The 23,214-nt window shown below is 40.3% G+C and overlaps 1 protein-coding gene across 1 annotated transcript in view; it reads right to left on the bottom strand.

The window, feature by feature from the left end:
- Positions 1-22,682, bottom strand: part of LOC121857676 (splicing factor 3A subunit 2-like) — a 52,124-nt gene extending 29,442 nt beyond the window's left edge. The window contains exon 1 of the mRNA XM_042353738.1: positions 22,582-22,682. Coding sequence (XP_042209672.1) covers positions 22,582-22,682 — 101 coding nt within the window. The remainder of the gene's footprint in view (positions 1-22,581) is intronic.
- Positions 22,683-23,214: the final 532 nt, after the last annotated feature.

Here is a 23,214-nt window from a genome sequence, read left to right as displayed (position 1 = left end):
CACTTCAACACCACCACGGCCACACCACCACGACGGTCACACCACCACCACGACCATATCATCACCACGACCACATCACCACCATCACTACGGCCATACCACCACCAGTCATTCAAAACATCGTAAATTAATATTTTTCCAGCGATAATATTAATACTCTGGACGTTGATGTTGGTAATACTCAGCTATACATAGTTAATTAAAAGAAATGTCAGCTCGAAAACTTCAAGTAATTAATTTTCCAATGATAAATAATTAAATTTTATATCATCTGAGTAGTGAGAGATTTTCCATCTGTTATTCAAACGCATTTATGAGTTTGGGGGATTATAATAACCTTGATATTGAACTAAAACTTTTATAATTAGAAAATAACTCATACTGGGTGTCAAACATTCTAAACGAGAAACTTATCATAAAACACCACCATAGTTAGGTGTACAACTGTGGATCATAGCAACATGTGCAATGAATTAGCAAAAAGCTCTTCCAAGTGGGTGTACAATATAAAATAAATACCGTAGGAAAAAAAATAAAACCTTCTAGAGGGCTGTCAACACTGCAAAACAGATGGACAGAACATTCTCCTAGGTGGGTGTACAATATTGCAATATACAGAGGTGGACTCACAAGACACAACAGGGAGAGTGAAGTGTGTGGGAGAATTACTGCATCTCTCCGGGGATTCATTAGGAGACCCCAGGAACTGTGTAGCTGTGACGGCCGCTGTGTAGTAATGTAGCTACCTCTTGTATTACTGCTTCACTGAGAGAGAGAATATTTGTCATTTATTACTCTAATAGCCGAGTGGACATAAAAACATGTACTGAGTGTTTAGTTCCAGTGTAACAGGAGACTGAAAAGTGTTTAAGCAGAGGAAGAATGCTCTGAACAGAACATTTTGTTTAATAACAGTTAATCCTAAATATATAATACGTACAATAGGGTTAAGTTAGGTTAGATCAAGTTAGGTTAGGTTAGATAGGTTAGGTTAGATAGGATTGGATAGGCTAGACTGGTTAGGTTAGATTAGGCTAGGTCAGGTCAATGTCAGGTCAGGTCAGGTCAGGTCAGGTCAGGTTTGGTTAGTCCTTTCCTCTCTCAACGCAAATTCTGCCCTCGGAGTTTTTCACGAGAGCTGCAGATAATATTATCATTTCTTGATAGAATCTTCCATAAGTCTTACGTTACTTAAAATATCTTGCGGCAACTCGTGAAAACTCAAGACAAAGTTTGGTCGGGAGTCGACGCAGCTTTGATTACATGTCTCGGGGGCGTTAAGAAAAAAAATAATAATAATCACAAAATATCGAACAATAGGAAATATTTAAATGAGTATCGATGCAAAATAAACATGTGACATAAACACCAAGACAAACACACACACACATGTTTTGTTTACAAGAAAAAGATCATACATTTGTAGTGAATAATTTGTGGTGTTATTATGTTCTTATTAACTGAAGTATATAAATAACGCAACAATAAAACAACAAACAAGTACACACTAAGATGCGAAAAGAAGAAAACGGAATATTAATTAATTATAATAATTAAAATTAATAAAATGCGACAAAAGTGAGAGCCAAGAACAGTATGAATCACTTGACCAGGACGACGGGTTATCTCACAACTTGCTGCAACGCCTCTGTGTTGGTGAAAACTAAAACGGTGTTACATTCTCTCTATCTCTCACTCACACGTCAGTCAGCCATCAATGAGACAAGACGTGCCCCTGAAGGCGCTCTCGGTTTTGGCAGCCAGGCCGAGTCTGTTTGGCCCTGCCCCTGCTATATCCCAACGCCCTACCAGCCTTACTACACCGGGATCTATCAGCAAAACATTCAAGTGATCAGTGCAATGATTGGTTACCAAACAGTGATCCGATACTCTATTCCAAGGAAAAACACAGCAGTGTAATACCAGGCCGTGGGCACTTTGTCGGTCACCTTCAAAGTGCCAGTGACAAGGACCACCGCGGTGTTTACATGTATCATGGATGCTGTGTCGGCGATCCTTAAGTGCCAGAGACAAGGACTCGCGTTGTTTACGACTAGACAAATATTAACAGATGTCTACCAGTGTCAGTGGCCCTCAAGGCGCCACCAGCAAGTTTATGGCCACCGCAGACAAACACTTCCGTCCGTCCACAACAACAGATATCAACAAATGGTCACCAATTACTTACTCCCGACGCTCTCTGTACCTTCTAAAGCGTGGGAACGGTTATCATGATGGCAGTGTTATCGCGCGACTCAAGTCACTGAACATATTCCATGCGCGCAGCCCGTAGACAAGACCATCATAAACAAAAGCCCATTAGGACCATAACCTCCACTAGGAAACCAGAGAAACCCACCCCTGACAGACCGTACCATCACACTGAAGTTCCACGAAAATGGTATGATCTCCCAATGGTATGATCTCCCGTCTCTACTACTCTCCAACGTCACTTCCTTATCTTATAAATTTGACGAACTGGCAACCACAGTCCGATCAGTCGCTGCCAACGTCGTTGCCATATATGAAACTTGGCAAATTGTTCCTGAAACGTGTCATGTTGAGGGATATCAACTCTTTCATCACCTTCGTGTACATGGACGCGGAGGGGGCGTTGCCCTCTTCTGTCAAGATGAACTATGCCCGTCACGCCTGGATGTTCAAGTCCCAGCAGATGTGGAGGCATTTTGGGTACGTGTTGTGCCATGGGCCCACCCACGCCACACTGCTATCATAATCTGTGTGGTATGCCTCGCTCACTCACCAGAGACACTCTTATCAATCACCTCAGAGTTAGGTACCCATGTGCCAAGCTAGTATTATGCGGGGATTATAACGAAATTGACACCACTGATATCCAGGACCAGCTACTACTATCACAAGTTGTGAACTTCCCCACACGCGGTCAAAATACCCTCGACCTTATCTTAACTGACTTAGCGGGCCAGTACCAACCACCTCAACCAATGCCTCCTATCAGGTGTAGCACACACCTATCAGTGCCCTGGCCTCCAGCTGCCACTACCACCCAAGTGCAGAGACCCTACATCCAAGACCTACAGGCCGATTACTGACTCTGCAGTGCGTCTCTTCGGGCAGTGGATAGTTCACCATCCCTGGACTGAAGTACTTAGTGTGGATGACGTGGACACCAATGGATAAATTATACCAACACCACCACGGAAGCTTACCACCACTTCTTCCCCAAGAAGTCCGTCAGATCACACCCAGCTGGCTAGCCCTGGATCACACCTCTGATCAAAAGACTTATGCAGCAGAGACACAGCGCCTTTCATCTCAATGACCACAACCACTACAGGTCCCTTCGCAACCAAGTCTTCCGCGAAATACGCACTGCAAAGATGTCTCACTACCCAACCAAGTTGCAACACATGAAGCAGACCAACATCAGTCAGTGGTATGGTAAGCTTAAAGAACTCTGTGGACTAAACAATAAGACACAACCCCTCCCCTTCCTTAGCCATGTTGCTAATGTTGACGCACCTGAGCAATCAAACAACCATTTCGCAACTATATGCCAGACGCTCCCCCGGCTTGACACAACCAGTCTCTGTGCTTACCCACTGACTTAGAAGAATTTGAAGTAGCAAAACGTCTGGACGAACTGAAGTTAAAGCGTTCCACCACCCCCATTGACTTGCCAATGAAACTCTACAGGGAGTTCTCCCCGGAACTAGCTAAACCCCTCTGCTCCATCATCAATGCTTCCCTCAGTCAAGAAAGATGCCCAGCTGACTGGAAGACTTCATGTGTGTCACCAGTGCCAAAGACAATCTGTCCACAATCCTCAAATGAGCTACGACCCATTGCATTCACCCCAATACCCAGCTTAATCTGTGAAAGTTTCGTGTTTGACTGGGCTTATGCTGATATTGCAGGCGCCATAGATCCTCAGCAATTTGGTAATATGAAAACTTCCTCCACCCCTCACTGTCTTGTCAGCTTTCTCGACTACATACACCGCCATCTGGAAAGCGAAAAACGTCTGTGGCTGTCGCCTTCATTGACTTCACCAAAGCATTTGACCTAGTCGACCACAATTTAATCATCAACAAAGCTATCGACCTCGGGTTTCGAAGAAGTCTTATACCATGGCTTACAGACTTCCAAGTGACCGACACCAAGCCGTACGCTTCCGAGGGGCTGTCTCCACTTTTCAATCACTCACCTGTGGCGTCCCCCAAGGCTCCAAGATGGGACCGCTCTGCTTCCTTATGCTTATTAATGATGCCCTAAGAGAAACCCCTGCTCGCTGGAAATATGTCAAAGACTCCACCAATCGGAGCAGTGTCAACAACTCGGCTCCCGACTACACCGCCCTCCAGGATTTATTGAACAGTCTCCAAAATTGGGCCACCAACAACCACGTCACCATCAACCATACCAAGATCATAGTTATGCACATTAACCTCTCCTCCGACGTTGTCCCACCCCCTTCCATTACTTTAGGCCCCAACATACTCCAGGTTGTAGACTCCACTAAGCTCCTCGGCGTCACCATAGACAACAAACTAAATTGGAAAACACACGTCAGTGAAGTTGTCAAATCCTCCAGTTTCCGTCACCACCTCCTCCACCGACTCAGTCCCTCGGAGTTCCTGCGCCCGAGCTCCTCAGTATTTACTCAACATTCATACTTCCCAAGCCCAACAATGCCTCCCCAAACTGGTCTTCCTCCCTAAATGCCACACAACGTTAACACCTAGAAAGAGTGCAAAAGAGGGCATGCAAGATTATTCTCCCATTCCTACTCCACATATCAAGAAGCGCTCAACACATTGACCCTCTCGGCTCTCTGACAATCACTGCGCCGTCATCTGCAAATTTGGTGAGAAGCTTCTGCACCATCCTCAACACCAGCTCCTACTACCACCCGAGATCCCTCGTCCGAGAATTGCTGTTCAACACCACAACCGCATCCAGCAAATACGAGCACGTACTGATCGCTATAAGAACAGCCCAGTCCCAACCATTGTAAAAATTATCAATAACTTGTAATCAACCAGTGTATTCACTCATAGACAATCTTACCTTTTTGCAATGTATATTATTTGTAAATCAAGAGACCCATTCCCCAATTATGCAACTGTATATTTTCAGCCTTCCGGCTGCCATGCTCTTTTAATAAACCGTTAATTATTATTACTATTATTACATACACACACAGGTATAGTAAATATATACGCAATTATATATAAAGAAAATTCCTCAGCAGAAAAAATCTCCTTCAGAGCTGCTCAGTCCGGCCGCGGTGATCGATGGATGTGTACACTTCCACTCACAAGACCAACAACCTTACATATTATATTATTGAAGTAAACATCACTCCAGCTGAATAAATACGGCGGCTCTTGTGTAATGTTACAGTTTATATCACATGAAGGTATTGATCTAAGGAAGGAGAGAGTTTGTATTCAGTACCTGACAGGAATACTACAATGTTACCACCGTTCACTTATTGATCCCCCCGTGTGCGAGTGCGTCTGTGTGTGTGTGAGAGAGAGAGCAGCTCGAACAAGGGCTGATAAACAACCCAACAGCAAACAACGCGAATCCCAGTGTCGAATGGAATATTCTCAACACTGTCATGACAAAAACCTGCAGAGAAACCCTCGGCCAGATCGAAAGAATAATACACCAGGATGGTTTGATGAAAATGATCCGGCAATCAATGAACTCATCGATGATAAACGTGCTGTTTTTACTGACTGGCAAAACAACCCTCAGTCTCGGACCAAAGCTGATACCTTCCGCAAAAAGAAAGCGGCGGCCCAGCGCGAACTTCGCAATCTAAAGAACGACTAGTTCAAAAATAAAGCATGTGAAACACAAAAATTTCCAGAACAACACAAGATGCGCGAATTTTTTAATTCCACTAAAACATTTTATGGACAAATCACACGTGGAGCAGCCCTCCCACGCTCATCCAAAGTTAACTTCATAATTAAAGACGATGAGGGCCTCCTTCAGCACTGGAAAGAGCACTACCATTCAATGCTCAACCGAAACACCGATGTGGATGTCCTAACTACCCAGAAGGTCCCTCAGCATCCAGAGCTGACCCACCCTCAGCTATCCACCATCCCTGGATGAGGTAGCTACTGCCATCAAACTAATGAAAAATAACAAAGCCTCAGGGTCTGATAGAATCCCAGCTGAGGTGTATAAAGTAGGAGGACCTCTGCTTAACAGCCGTCTCCACTCTCTCCTGGAGAATAAATTGGAAAAAGAGGAAATTCCCACAGCTCTTAAAGATACCTCCATTGTCAATATTTATAAGAACAAGGGAGACCGGTCGGACCGTGGCAACTACCGTGGGATCTCGCTGCTGTCTGTAACTGGCAAGATTATCGCCCGAATCCTCCTAAACAGACTTCTTCCTGAGGCGGAAAACTTCCTCCTAGAATCTCAATGTGGTTTTAGACCATCACATGGCACCACTGACATGATCTTTGCTGCCTGCCAAATACAGGAAAAGTGTAGAGAACAGCGTCGTGACCTGTATGTACATGGCTTTCATCGACCTAACCAAGGCCTTCGACTCGGTCAACAGGGAAGCCCTCTGGTGAACCCTCAGCCGTTTTGACTCCCCACCAGAATTCGACGCCATTGTGAGGCAATTCCACGATGGCATGAACGGCAGTGTCCTGCACAACGGCACCCAGTCTGAGTTCTTCCCCATCCAAACAGGGGTCAAACAAGGGTGTGTACTGGCACCAACTCTCTCTTCAATTTTCTTGGCTGCCTTCCTTACTCGTGCCATTGCCAATGTATCCGACTCCAGGCAAGAGCAAAGGTGTCGGCAGCTTCCATAACTGAACTTCAGTTGCAGACGACATCACCCTTGTTTCTCACACTGAACACGACCTACAGAAGATCCCGAACACCTACACAGATGCGTATGGACACTTCGGCCTTGAGGTGAATGTACGAAGGACTCGGATTCTCTTTCAACCTGCCCCTGGTTCAGACACATCTCCACCATCTATCCAGCTTAACGGTACTACCCTCTCTGCTTTCGGTATCTCAGCTCCCACCTGTCCACCACCGCAGACATCGATGAAGAAATTCAGCTTCGGATCAGATGTGCATCTCAAGACTTTGGCAGACTCCGAAACCGTGTCTTCAGTTGTAGGGAGCTGAAATTATCTACAAAGCTGCACGTATATCGAGCAGTGGTCCTCCCCACCCTGCTATATGGTAACGAGACATGGGTCACATACAGGAGGCACCTCAAGACACTTGAAAACTTTCACCACCGCAGTCTACGTTCCATCCTCCGTGTTCGCTGGGAAAACAAGAGAACAAATGCCGGTATTCTTGCTGACACCAACTGCAGGAGCATTGAGGCTACTATTATCCATGAACAACTAATTTGGACTGGCAATGTTACCCGCATGGACGACAGTAGACTGCAAAAGCAGCTACTTTACAGTCACCTAACGAATAGTAAACGTTACGCCGGCTGGAAATTGAAAAGGTATAAGGATAGTCTTAAGACAAACCTGAAAGTGCCAAATCGACCCACTCACCTGGAAGTCGATTACTTCACATCGTAACGCTTGGAGGAGCACCACACAAGATGGTGTCAATACTTTCGAGTTAGCCCGACTGCAAACCGAGGCAGACAAGCGACAACGCCAAAAAGCCGCAACGAATGTGAACGAACTCTGCCGGTCCCACATCGGCCTCTTTAGTCACTTCAAAACTCACCAACCTAGGTGACATCCCTAATAACTCATACCATTGTATCATAACTGGATGATCGTCATACTCGATTCCGAGTGACAGCAAAGTAGTAGTAGCAGTGTTGGTGCCTAGGTAGATACAGTGTTGGTGCCTAGGTAGATAGTGATGGTACCTGTGTAGATAGTGTTGATGCTTAGGTAGATACAGTGTTTGTGCCTAGGTAGATAGTGATGGTGCCTGTGTAGATAGTGTTGATGCTTAGGTAGATACAGTGTTTGTGCCTAGGTAGATAGTGTTGGTGCCTAGGTAGATACAGTGTTTGTGCCTAGGTAGATACAATGGTGGTGCCAAGGTAGATACAATGGTGGTGCCAAGGTAGATACAATGGTGGTGCCTGGGTAGATAGTGTTGGTGCCTGGGTAAATAGTGATGGTGCCTGTGTAGATAGTGTTGGTGCCTAGGTAGATACAGTGTTTGTGCCTAGGTAGATACAGTGTTTGTGCCTAGGTAGATACAGTGATGGTGCCTGGGTAGATACAGTGTTAGTGCCTAGGTAGATACAGTGTTTGTGTCTAGGTAGATACAGTGATGGTGCCTGGGTAGATACAGTGATGGTGCCTGGGTAGATGCTGTCCTGATCTCACATAAAACGCCATACCATCTTTTTATCTCACACTCTACCATACTCTTGAACCCACTGAGTGAGGTAAAAACTGATCAACTTAACCTTTTTTTGTATTTTTGTCATGAATAAAGATAATGCCTTCGAGTATTCTTATGACCCCTACATTCATAATTTCAATTCAATTCAACGTCGGGAAGTCAGGAGTCGGGATGTAGAGAGTTAGGAAGTATGGATATTGGGAAGTCGGAATGTTGGGAAGTCGAGAGCCGGGAAGTCTGAAAGTCGGAAATCGGGAAGTCGAGAGACGGGACTTCGAGTTGAAAAGTCAGGAAGTCGAGAGTTCGGAAGTCGGAATGTCGGGAGTCGAGAAGTCAGCATGCCGGGAAGTCGAAATGTTCGGAAGATGAGAGTCGGGAAGTAGGAAAGTCGGGAATTTGAGTCGGAGAGTCGGCAAATTGGAGTGTCGGAAAGTCGGGAAATCAGTGACGGCAATATTAACATATAGCGGAAACATTATTGGAGCGGTTTTTTACATCCCTCCCTCAGTACACTATATACGCCATTGCTGAACCTGGTCACGCCCCCCGGCTATTAGATAATGATATGTTGTACTTGTTAAACGACTAATAAAAGCGCTATAAAAAGATCCAACTGTCTCATTAACCTATAAACAAAAGCGATATTTCATGTTTAATTAAATTATCTCCGAAAAAAAGCGCTGTCTCACTTGATGTATAAAAAAATATGGAAATACCAAATTAACATAATATTTAGGTCACGTTGTCTTCATTAATCAACAGGTGAAGCCCCATCATACGTTACAACATGTAAAATAAGGTATAAACATCTCACTACCTTTTTAAACTGAATGTAATTATTACAATAAATCAAACGAGTGTGTTAAAATCTGCACAAACATCGGTGTATATTCATTTTAGCGCCCAGGATGTACTGCTAGGTAAACGCCCGCTTTGGTCAACTCCCCTGGGAAATTTAGGGAAATTAGGTAATTTAGGTATTGCACAGAGGCGAGTGAAATGTGTGGGGGGAGTGTCGGCCGTTTGTCTGCTCGCGTCGTAATAATGTCTTGAGAACGTTCATTTCCGGGTGTGTGGGAGAGAACAGATCCGAACGTACGCGTGCGTGCGTGTGCGTGCGTGCGTGCGAGCGTGCGTGCGTGTGTGTGTGTGTGCGTGCGCGTGTGTGCGTGCGTGTGTGTGTGCGTGTGTGTGTGTGTGTGTGCGCGCGAGTCTTTTTTTTCATGCTTTCTCTATACAGTATACGATTCTCTTCATTGGATGTTACGTTTGAATACATGTTTGCTTTACTAATCATTCTGTTTGTTCCAACCTCTCTCTCTCTCTCTCACATTAACCTTCAGGGAAACACAATAAATCAACACATACACGAAACCAATATCGGGAAGCGTCTCATTAAGTGATAGACCAGCCGTAGCGTGTAGGATGTCGAGATGGCTGCCACTAAACATCTTAATTGTCGAAGTGTATTGGTACATTAGTATCACGTGAAGAAAGGGCACCCAGGCCTACTTCAACTTAAGATTAACCACCCTAAAACTAACCTAAACTAACCTCAAACTAACCTAACTACACTTAACCTAATCTAGGTTAGGGTGTTTAATCATCAGGTGAAATAAGCTGGAGGGGAGGGCCTAATCTTCAAATGATCCTAAAATAATAACATCAACATTACGACCACTGATGACAAGAATAATTCCCTATAGGTGATGGGGTAAGAGCCAGGGGTAAAGATTTTGTTTCTGGAACGTCTATATACACACACACACAATGTATATTGTGTTCTAAATTACAACAATGGGAATGGCTACACGCATGTTGGTGTATATATATATATATATATATATATATATATATATATATATATATATATATATATATATATATATATATATATATATATATCGTACTGGTAACTTGGGTAAAACGCCAGCCTACACTCTATAGTCTACCTTTAAAAGATGGTCACCTCTATACCATGTTTTGCCTTACACTCACCAGGTGTTTCCCCGAGCATGAAAATACGATATTTTGGTTGTTTAAATTTATGACCATCTGGTATGAGAATGTTTGGTATAAATATTTCACCTATTCCCATTAAATAAACAAACTAAAATGAATGCGAGACAAACACATCAGTATACATAGAGGAACAGATTCGGTCTTACGTAAGCTTTAGTGTAGACATATTTTGCCTGTATTAACAAAGGCTAACAAATAATTTTTTTATTGTTGCACAGTCGTTCTATATTTTGAGTATGAACGCCTGTAGTACTTCACAGAGGTTGGCAGAATACCACGAGCCTTAAAAATGTTAATGGCAGCAACTTCGTTTTCAAACACACGATGAATGGTTTGCCAAGCTGAGATAGAACACCAGTGCAAAGAGAAGCCACCTTACCATTAGCTAACTACAATTCGAAACTGAGGATAGGCCGTAGTATCACGTGACACCGAGAGCAACGCTGATTGGCTAGACAGTCACGTGACACCGAGAGCAACGCTGATTGGCTAGACAGTCACGTGACACCTAGAGCAACGCTGATTGGCTAGGGTTAATATTGACGCCTGACCTGCCGAAAAGTTATTTGTTTTGGTGTGTTTAGTTTCTTTATTTTCAGAGGCGAGTATCAATAAAGTAATATTTTTTGTGCAAATACTTCGTTTGGTTAGGTTGGTTAAGGTTAGATTAGGGTTAATGTTAAGGCTAGGATTAGGTTAAGGTTGGGTTCAAACAAGGGTTAAGGTTAGGTTAGGGTTGAGTTGGGTAAAAAAATTGCACAAACTATGAGTGTCCTCTATAAAACAGTGAAAATGGTGCGTTTTTATAATTGTTTACTATGCTAAATCGCCGGTGGATCAGTCGTCAATAATTACTCAAAATTTTAATTCTTGAGTGAACTTAAAATCCTTGTGAAATAGAAATTTGCGACGGAAACGTAAAAAAAAATCCCTCTACATCCTTATATAAACATATATAGGCAGTATGACCATCAGAGGCACTAATTGCTCCCCTACCCCTGTACAGTGGTTCCCGGAGCCAAGGCAAGTGAAAGCCAAGCAATCGGACAAACTCTAACCACTCCTCCCTCCCTCTCCTGACTAAACGTTGTTGGGTAGTTTGGGAACTGCCCGTATCATGACTGGCGATGTTGCATTGTTTCAACATCGGTCTTCACTGACAGTACGTACTTAGTAAAAGCGAATAAATTACAAAAACAATCAGTGTAATTATTGTGGATATGTAAAGCTTTTTTTTAGCCACGACCAACTAGCCGTTTCTTACGTAAAACTAAACTTGTTCAGCATTCCCAACTTCTATTTCAACACATACAAATATCAAATCCTCAATCGACAAAAATCACTCACCTCTTTAGTTTTTGCAGCGTCTCCTATAAAGGGCCAATTGCAAGATCAGCCGTGGTGTACATCATGCTGTGGTATCCCGGCGGTCGTAATACAACGGAGCACAAATGTTGTGATATTTCAAGATGGGCCATGGTGGTAACCAACCGTCGTTTGTTGTTACTAGGTCATCGTAGTGTAGTCAGGTGTACCAACTGGCGGAAGACTTGGGGGTTGGTACGCTTGCACCCTCAAAGCGTTGTCAGTGGCACGAAACATTTACTCTTGCTTCACGATTTACGAGCATAAAAAAATTGAATCCCAAGCTTAGGTGCCCCTCATTTTCCTATTTTCTTTGATTACAGTGAATATAGGTAAATAAAGCCTGTGACAACCATAAAAACGTAGGAATTGAGTGCAATATCCGTTTCTTTCTTCTTTATCCTTATTAAATTTAACAATAAAGTTATAAATTTTTCATGAACTTGGGGTTGGGTGAGTGTAATAAAGAGAACTATGGCCTGTTCTGTAGATGAAGTCAGTAGAATATAACAAAGTACAGTATTAGCTATTATAATTTTGTTATGGCAGTGATGAACTCACTGTACAGATGAATTAGGATAAAACCTTGAAAAAATATCACCATAACTGTTAGTTTTCTATCAAACAGGAAATTATCTTTGTACCAAAAATTTTTACTTTCATATTATGCAAGTATAAAGGACAGCTATCTGCAAGATATGAAACTTGAGATAATGTTTCCTACTTGTCCCCACCTGATTATAGTAATGAAATAAATACCCTTTCAAAAAAGCAAGAGATGAACACTTTCCCAATGTCAGGAGTAAAAATGTTTACAATATGCTAATGACATGGACAAAACCAGCAGTTGGAGAAAGTATCGGCTGTTTAATTGGTCTTTTATTTGGAAAGATATTCCAGGTAAATACTGTATATGGATCCTCACCAGAGTCTTCATATAGTTAGTGCACAGACATTTGTTTACAAGGCATATACTCAACTATTATGGAAATGAAGACATGTTAGGTTAGGTTAGATTAGGTTCATCTTGTGAGCAAATGTCATGGAACCCATATACAGTAGGTATAGTCATGAAATTCTACCAACTAATCAGAGGCTAATAATGTTAAACATAAAACAAGATGATAATTAACTGGTTTAAAAATATCCTGAATACAGGATACAGAATTGCAAATTATTCCTGAATTTTTTAATGTTTAATATAAACTGTAATAATAATAAGGATGAGAATACAATGATAATGCTTATGTCAGAATATAGCAGGATATGATATAATATATGGATGATCAAGAGTAAAGTATTATAAAAGAAAAATCATCCACAAATTTCACAAATATATTAATACGTAATATCCATGTACAGTATGTATGCAGAGTGTAAAAATAATAATAATAATTAAGACATACAGTATGTTCTGATTTCTCCAAGGCATATTTTCAGAAAATTCCGGAAACTGCATTTTTTTCTGGTCTATGAGTAATTTGGGGATTTTACGGAAAGTCTCCAAATTTTTCTGTTCGGAGTCTGGGAACCAGTTCCGAGGTTAGGTTAGGTAGCATATTCCAAAATCTTCCCTGGAACCAGAAAAATTCCCCATCAATCATGATACCAAGATTTATTTCTTCAGTATTGGTGGAAGGTGAATAGTCAGCTGTATCTCTACCTGTAAGTGAAAATAAAGTCATTAATATTGTGTTAGTTAAATTTGCGAATTCTGAAACATCTTTATTTATGAGGGTTAATATTTATAAGTTTCCAACATCTACATATTGTGGGTAATTTTGTTTGTTAAAAAAAAATAAATAAAAAATTCCAATGGAAACTCAAATTTGTTTGGTTTGATATGCAACACACTAAAAAAATTGATTGTTTTCTAATGTACTGTATATTGTTATGGTATTTCCAAAACTTTGATCCCTTTATTTGGAGAAATTCAAAGAACAAAAATTATAAGCCCTTTAAAATTTTAATGATCTACATCAAAATGTTAACCTAACCTACCTAGCTTAACCTAACTGGAAACTGACTTAACTATCATAAAATAAAGTATACTGTCTTTCATATTTTAAAGGTTGGATTAAGGACAAATTCACCTATGTTAATTTCTGGTTACAGTTAGTCAAGTCTGACATATTTCTGTTGTAATCATTAGAATGTATATCACATTCATTGAAGATTCATTATTTCATTATCTTTGAATATCCAAGAATTGTAATAATAAACCAATTAAAGGTAAAGGGAGTCTTACCTGTGATTACTTTCTACAATTATTACTTCTAGCTATAATTGAGTGGAGCAGCAAGGTGGGTTAGGTAAGATAGAAGGAGTTTTAAGATGAAATTGTAGTATGTAATACCTGAAATATTGTTATTAAATATTATCATCAATGACTTCTTTGGGTATTAAACAAAACATTTTGGTGCCAACTTTTTCCTCTTACATAAAGTAGCTTTAGTGTACAGGGTGAAACATCTATCATGAAGTGATTGTCATTTGAACTTTACGGAGTATGAATTTGTAAAAAAACAAAACTAATGATTTTGATCTACTCATAATCAATGTGTAAAATTTTTGTAAAGGTCATCCACCTACTTGGCATTTGAAAAAAACATAATTTCAATGTAACCAAACCTAACCTAACCTAACCTAACCTAACCCAACTTAACTAATCTACTGTAACTTAACTTAACTGGTAAAAATCGACCAACTTAAAATCATTAAATTCGCTGGATGGCCAAAAAGATAATAATATCATCAATTCTATTTACTTTGGAAGGACTTATTCATTTTTGTTGAAATCATGGACATACAAAGCCAATATGTCTACATTTGATTCTACCACTGTCAATGTCAAAGTTAATTAATATCACCACTCCAACTGTTGCCCGAAAAGTCACTAAGGGAATAAAAAAATATAAACATGAATTTAGGTCACTGAATTTATCTTATTAGTACCAATTGTGGTTAAACTGATACACAAATGAAACATGCCTGGGAAGTTACCTGACACTACTTACCTGGTATATTTGGACTTATTAAAATATGAAATTTAGGCTACTAAGTATTTATACTAAGGAAATAATTATTTTGGTAGTGCTGAACGGTTATTAATTGCCCTCATTACGAAAATTGGGTCGATATTAATTCTGATAAGGACGTCATTCACCATCCCAGAGGAAGCTGTTCTCACCACTCTTCAAATAGACCATTTACGACTTTTTTTTAGCTTTATTTGATTTCAATACATTTCTACACATAAATGAGTTGTATTAGTTATCTTAAAGGCTTACCTTTTATGATGGTTAGGCGAATTTGGAGGATATAAACGGCGATGAGACAAGTAGAGGCTGGTAGCATTGTTTATACACAAATATTATTCCTTTGTAGACTTATACATTTTATGTGCATCCAAATCAATTTTCTTTCTTTTGGTTTCAATAATAGTTCCATCGTAGTGATCAACGGGCGGGAGTACGAGTACTATGAAATTTTCCCACGTTCCAATAACGAATTGCACATTTTTTTTTCAGCCCAAAACGCTTCTTGCACAACAACCATGGGGCTACTAGAGCATGGTACACACCACGGCTGATCTTGCAATTGGCCCGAAGTACCACAATAATCTGTTTCTCTTCACCAACTCAGAGACGTTAACGTTGTTGATCCTGGGAAGAATATCACCGAGTTAATGAAACACATTTTAAACAGACTTCATTGTCTGTATCTTTCCTTCTTTCAAAGTTTTTTTTACGCACTTTGTACAACACTTCACTGTTATTATGTAACTGGGTAGAGAAGTTAGAGGAGCTTTAGGAACTATTGGCATACGAGTAAAAAACGACGAAGATTAAAAAAAAAATGTCAAGCCAGTTCAAGCTCCAGTTAATATACGTCACTTTGGTCCGAAAATATCAATACAATACTCTCCCAAATAGTTTATATCAGCCTTAGTCAACACAGGCGTTTAGAGCAACAATTCTTAAGCACAATATTTCACTATTGTTCTTTTGAGAGAGATAATGTTGATATATACCAAAATTTGCAACCTATTGAGAGTAACAATCAACGCCGTAGGCTGAATAGTTACCAAGTACTCATTTATAAATATTCAAACACCACCATCTACTGAGCGATTTACAAACTATACCCGGAGTTGTTATCATAGGAGGAATTAACATTTAATTGCTATTAGGATCTGGGGTAAGTTATCATATCGTAGCAACTGAATGAAAGCAATGAGATAATTGAAAGCAGCTGGAGCTCTTCGTCTTAATTTTGATTTGCTGGTCATCACCTGGGTCATACGGTCAGGAAGGAAAACTGAAGCCAAGAGAGGGTTAACCATTATAAACACAAAAACAATAATCATAATCGGACAAAAGAAACATTTAGAACGTCAATAGTGTCATTAATTCTAAACTAAACAGGACAACTCAACCCACGTCCACAGACACAAATTTTAGGATAGTTAAAACAAGAGTCCCCAGTGTGAAGAACGGAACCTACCCACCCCCACGCTGCCTATACCAACATGGAAAGAACCTTGTTGAGAACATACGTGGCTTGGGGAAATTTTGTAATCTACTTACGGCACAAGGAACGAAATGTAGTGAGCTTGTCTCCTGTTATAGAAAGACGAGTGAAATAATTTAGAAAAGTACAATGGTGCAACAACAGGGTATAATGGTAGTGTCCCAGTGTGCATATTAAGAAGGTGGCCTGACTAGTTTTCCCTGTTCTCATACACACTGGTAACACCTCCATTATTTGCGGTGTTTCATTCCTTCACCAGCGATATTTTAACCTCCTTATTATAATAACCTAACCTAAACTAACCTATCCTATCCTATCCTATCCTAACCTATTCTAATCGTGTATTACTTGTGTTAATAAAGGAGTTAACAGATCACTCCTGGATATAAATAAATTAGCCTGACAATGTTTTAATTCTTTCAGCTATACCCCTCAATTGTTAATGGACTTCCAACACCAATTAGATTTTCAATCGCTTCGTCCTGCCTTGAGAAATATGACACATTGATCGAAGTAATTACTAACTATTCAAGTGAAAGTTTCTTCTGTTCCACATTGTTTCGTCACAATGAGGGGGTAAATCGCTGTTAAATGAAATACGACAAATGTTAAGAAAAAAAAAGTTAAATTATTAGCTTATATCTACATTGTAGTTGTTTTTTTCTATTTAATAATAAAAAATATTCATAACAAAAAATCACATATAAGTTAGCCACGTTGTTATTCTTATTAATTAAACAATAATTTAGTTGTATTATTTCTTCCCCATCTCCTACCCCAGCCCCTCTCCCTTCCATTCCACTCCACCTTTTCCCCAACCCCTTTCACCCATCCCTTTCCCTTCCCCATCCCTTCTCCTATCCACCCCCTTCCACCCCTTCCCCATCCCTTTTCTTCCTCCCCCCTCCTACTCTACCCTCTCCCCTTCCACACCTCCCTCCCCCCGCTTCCTCTCCCTTCCCTCCCCCCTCCCCTCTACGCTACCCGGAACACCACAGGAAATACATTGCTCAACTGAGGTTAAAAATAATCACCTAAAGCAGAATTTATGACGTCAAATAGTACATGACCTGTTCTTGTTGTAGGAGCTGTTGCCATCTTATTACTCTTCATATTTTTGTTAAGAATATTTGTTTTGTTTTTGTTACCACTGACTTAGACACCCATAAGTTTTTAGCATATTGCGATACATGTTGGAATGGATATGTTTTATCACGTTGGGGAGTATTTGCTGTAGCAGTGGGTCAGTATCCTTGATTTTAGTTATTACTGTCAGCTATAAGGTGCATTTTTTCCAAGAGTTTTGGTTGGCATCAGAAAAATTGCTTCAAAAAAGTTTACTAATCTTAGAGATGAGGAACATCGCGGGTGAGTAGGACTGTGTGTGTGTGTGTGTGTTATTACTTTTCTTTTTCATACAACTTCTTGCACGCGTAAGGAGTTCCCGGTAATGAAGAATACGGCTGATAGATGGCATGGCGTGTTGTGGTAATGGGCAGCCTCGATGGTAGGTGGCGTGCGAAGTAAACATGCCAGGTGGTGCTACCATTTCCCTAAGGGACGCGTCACATTACAACTGAGAATGTAACAGAGTGACCAGGTAACACCCGCAGTAACAAATATTTTGCCTCGTAGCCCCTTGACATCATCTCATTACCTACAGTGTTCCTTCTTCTCCTCCTAATATGTCGAGGTTTGTACATACATGCCCTCATAGGGATTAATTCTGTGTACCACCACCACCTCGGAAAACATCTTGGATTACCTCAAGATTCGCCCCTCCCAGCGTATTTCACCTTAAGATGAACCACCCTAACGCTATCCTAACTTAATCTAGCCTACCTTAGCCTAAACTAATCTAATCTTCAAGTGGAATAAGCTGTGGGGGAAAGGAACTAATGTTGAGGTGATCCAACGTCTTAGTATTAATAGTATACCTGAATCCGCTGCTGCACCTTGGTAATTCTCTCTGCTTCACGTTCCAGCTCTCCACCTCCGCCCTGTGCCTACCGCTTTGTCCCTCAGCAGTCAACATTTCAGGTCCTCCCTGGTTCATCGCAGTGTCAGTAGCCACCCAGTGTTACTGTGACGCTCTGGTGCCGACTCGTCACCCCAGGAACCATTCTACCTCACCTGAAAGAGCGAAGGACTCTTATCAACACTCACCTCCTGCGTGATGTAACATTCCTCATGTGACAGATTATATTGTCCTTTATTCATATTTAAAATCTGTAAAATTAGTTATATAAGGTATATATTGTTTTACTAACTTGTTATAACACATTATTTTATTATTCCCCCAAAGGTTACCCCAAGCTTCTCCCTGGTAGATTGTATTGATCAGTCTTGTAAAACACTACTGTCTTCTACTGATTACACGGGTAAGATTATTACTATATTTGTTAAGCAGCTGACTCTAAAATATCGACCTGATGTTGTTTTTATATTCAATAATAATGCAATATGTTTTTTTTAATTCACAGTTTGTTAGTTACACATGTCCGGTTCGTAAATTATTTCATAACTTGTTGGTAAAGTTTATAAGTCGTTCATGAACATACTCTGAATTTATGCACTTCATTTGAATGAAATGACCTTCAGCGTGAATGCGTGTGTGTACAGTGTGTGTGTTACATTTCTATTTTGATTATTTGTAAGTATAATGAGCTCGGGACTACAAGTCTGTGAATATAAGGAATAAAATATGTACGGGGTATCTGGTGACTGGATAGTTAAAGGCTGGGACCTGTAGTGGTTGTGTAGCGCTTCCAGGGGAGAGAGACAAGTGTGTGTGCGTGTGGCGTGTGTGTGTGTGTCCTTACTCTGGTCTCACTGCTTGACTCAACTTTAATATCACCACATCTTAGAGGACGTAGAGTTTCAAGCTTGTCTGGCCACAGACGTAGAGAGAGGGTTTGTGAGGGTGATGTAGACTATGAGTGGTGTAGGGTGTGTGAGGGATGGGCCAGGAACCACCAAGTCTGGAGTGACGTGAGAACTCGAGGAAGTAACTCCGGGCTAACAATCGTCGTATATTTAGTTAACGTCGGTAAAACATATAAACAAAAACAAGTATAATCAAAACTCACATAAATAAAATCACCAGAAACAATTATATATAAAAATAGTAATAAATCTAATAAATAACACCATTTCGTGGAAAGTAAAAAGAGAAAAAAGTTTTGCTATTGAAGATTATAAACATGAAAAAAAAAAGAAATGTCCATCATCAGGTCAGCCACCACCACTAGCAGGTAAGCGTATTGCCAGGCGGAAGTGTCTGTCCGAGCTCTGTTGAAAGGGATTTTGGCACTGAGGTGTTTTCGCGTGCTGGCCGGCATGAAATCGGTCGTGAACTCATACTGTACGTCAAAGCGACCAGGGGCTAGAGGACTGCCCGGGTTTACCAGAACTGAAGTTGAAAAATCAATTTTATTTGATAAATTGACAACTTTTTGGTTTACAAAGGTAAAATGAAACTTCAAGCAACGAGAAATAGATGAAATGAAAGTGAACTCATTTAACTAACAAAAAATACTGACTAGCAATAACTGCAGTTGACTGAATAGGTGAAAGACAGAAACTGTGAGGGGATAAATGCATAACATACCGAGTCGTATCAGCTTAGGAATATTGGAAGTTAGTGAATAAATTTAAGAATACGACAACAGATCTGTAATAATAATAATAATAATAATAATCAATGTATTACTGCCATTTTCCACCCTTGAGTGGGCTCACCGCTATTACATAATGACGGCGGTCCCAGAGTGAGTCATTGAAAGGAAGGAAATCCCAATCGAAAAAAGAGACTCATAACAGAGAAAAGAAATCAGTGAACTAAACTTGGAAAACAACAGACCGAACTCACACTTCAAATAACTTGCGACATATTGGGGAAATATTAGGGAAAAACAACTAAGTGTGAATAACAAGGGAGTTACCCCACATATTGAGTCTGATTAAATGAAAGAAAACGTTCATCTTAAAATTAAGTTCAGGGGTCAAGATGACGTGATTGCTGCCCGTATCATCATTGGGTATGACTTTGCTTGGGAGATTGGTATCCCCGCATCCCCTGAGCAACGCTCATGTGCATTATGCAGAAGACCCGACAGCAGCACCCTTATCCACTACCTCCTAAGATGTCCCCACACACAACGCTTCCGTGACGCCTGCTGGACCACCACTCCACGACCCCCTGACGGAGACGCGATGATCCTCCCCATACTGGCCAGATATTTTGTAAATAATATTGATTATGTGTTAAAGGAATATCCTTCCTTCCTTAGGCTTTAGTAAGCCCCTTTATAATATTTATACTGTATATACTTGTCACACTTGCCAGATGCTTCTGGTGTCATTGTACAGGGGTACCTAGTGACATCACTAGGATCCCGCTTCCTCTATCAAGGAATAAGCAATTGAAATTGAATTGAATTGATATCGGGTTATTTCCAATTATGGTTGATATATCACTCAATAGATGGCGCTGGTTGAATATCTTAAAATGAGTACTTGGCAATGACTTACAAATCAGCGTCAACACTTGTTCTCAAGAAGTTGACCCTACTGACAAAATTCATAAATAATTTGAATTTATTTTCCAGTCAACGGAAGTCAATCGTCTGTGACTGTTACTCCGAAATGTTCTTCACTGGTCAATAGGAGCAGAAAATCTCCTTTATATAACTATAGTGAAAAGCTGTGGTCAAGAATTGTTACTCTAAAAGATTGTAAAGTTTAGTTAATGGCTGTGATTGTGTTGACTAAGTCTGATACCAACTATTATGAAGAAAAATGAGTCATAATTGACATTTTCGGACCAAATTTTCATGTTCGCGGGAGCCTTACTTATTTTCCTGGTGTAGTGACTAGGCCTCTGATTGTCTTACATTTATTAACAGTTATTGCTTGTTACATAACAATAACAGTGAAGACTTTTATTGTGAAAAAAAAACTTCTGCAGAAAGGAAGTGAAAATTTATTGCATACAATCTGTTACGTGTGAACTCAGTGGTCATTTCTCGGGACGCCCATCGTCGTCATGGTCTCCGAGTCACTACAGTAAGTACAATACCACGTTTGGGGAGATTTTGTGTATGGAATATTTAATGCAAAGTGGCTAATATGACGGGTTTTTTTCTTATACTTTTTTACGTGAATGTAGTCAGTGCCAACCCGTGTTTCCTGTCCTCGCGTTTCACAACTACCAAGTTAACTATGTGATGATAGGTTAGGGTTTCTTTTTATTTTCTCTCATTTTAAGTGATAAATTAGCTTAGATAAGTCATGTATCTTGATTTATGAGTGTAGTTAGGTTTGGATCCTTGGGGTCTTTAAGTTAGGTTTGGTATAAATTGACCACTACCCCATTTTTAGGGATTCTCTAGGGAATTCTTTTTTTTCTGTTAAAGTTTCTTATGTTGCTCGTTACCCCGCACAAAACTTATAAAGTATTACCGGGTAAATTTTTAAAGTGTTCGGTAATATTTAAGTACATGGTATGTCTGTTTGTTTACATCGTTTAAAACTCCCGGAATGGTCCAATAAGTAACCTCGTATTAGTAACCAGAATAAGGATGCTAAATAAGAATTCCAACTCTATCTCTGAGTGCAAACGTTTCTTTCATGGTAATAGTTTTAATATAGGTTACAAAGTAGAATGTCATTGGCTCGTAGTTGCTATATGGTAGCCGTGTAGCAGTGTTGTGATGTTAGGAACTTAATTTCTTAATTTTGCCGCGGACAGCTGGTAGTTTATTGTGGTGCAAAGGGTGTTTATCAGACCCTAGTGGTCATGATATTATGGCATTTAGTGTTGCAGAGTATTTCCAGTACATTGTTCGTTTAGGTCTGTATATATAATTTTTATTAGGTATTAGATGCGAAGTGTGGATACAGCTTCAGTATATCAGCTATGTTAACATCAGATATAAGGTACTGTGCCATTGCATACTTAGTGTGCTTGGATCTGTTCCTTTAAGGTTCTATTTTTTCACAGTCTAAAACGTTTTGTTGGAATGTGTGTGTCTATGTCTGGCCGCAAACTTTACATTTAGTTTTGTTTACATCGGCCTGAGAGGCATAGGCCTACTGCCAGAGGTACTTATATCCTAACCTTAGTCTAGCCACTCTAGCGGTTACATCTAGTAATCTAGTGATCTTGTTGCATTATCCATATCCATTTTTTATTTGATACATCTCATGGTAAACAATGGATTGACTATTGCCTGTTTGCACTTGTCTACTTGCTTCAAAATCATCAACAAAGTCTTTTCTGCTTACATTTTTTCGGGTGCTAGATTTTGTTCAACATTCTCACAGTTGGACACGGGTTTAGCTAAAGGTTCAATTCGATCATAGGTGGACGGGAACATCACACTCATCGTGTTGTTTGCCCAGCATAAAGGTAATGAGATAACTTCTCTCTACAGACTTCATCTCAAGGAGTTCTCAAGTGTTAGTTGATAACATGTTATAGCTAGAGACATTAACCCACTTTGTTATTATCTCATTCGATTTTTGTAGCGGGTTTTGATGGGAGACGTGTCGACTGTGTTTACCTCTGATTGAGTTTATGTCTTTCCAGACTTTGCTAAGGGGAGTGTATTGGTTCAGGCTGTTGACATATTTTTCCCATGCATTTTGTCTTAAGTTCATTCGCGCGCTCCCGGACTGCAACGAGGGAAGTTTGAAAGTCTCAGCATTTGAGGTGTTCTGAGTTGTTTTTAACCCTCACCAGTCTGCTTGACTATAGATTTACACGGTAAGTTCTTTCTTTCTGGGGTCATCATAACACTGCTGTGATCTGTTCCTATTATGCTGACCACGTTTATTTCTCCTTTTGGTGGAGGCATTGTTGATGAAGAATGCCTTAACCCCTATCTACAAGATCGCCGTGGAGACTTTGTGTTGTGG

Source organism: Homarus americanus, unplaced genomic scaffold (genome assembly GCF_018991925.1).
Source record: "Homarus americanus isolate GMGI-L3 unplaced genomic scaffold, GMGI_Hamer_2.0 scaffold16712, whole genome shotgun sequence".
NCBI classification, from domain to species: domain Eukaryota; kingdom Metazoa; phylum Arthropoda; class Malacostraca; order Decapoda; family Nephropidae; genus Homarus; species Homarus americanus.
The sequence above is the reverse complement of the archived record's forward strand: the minus strand, read 5'-3'. Positions and strand labels throughout refer to the sequence as shown.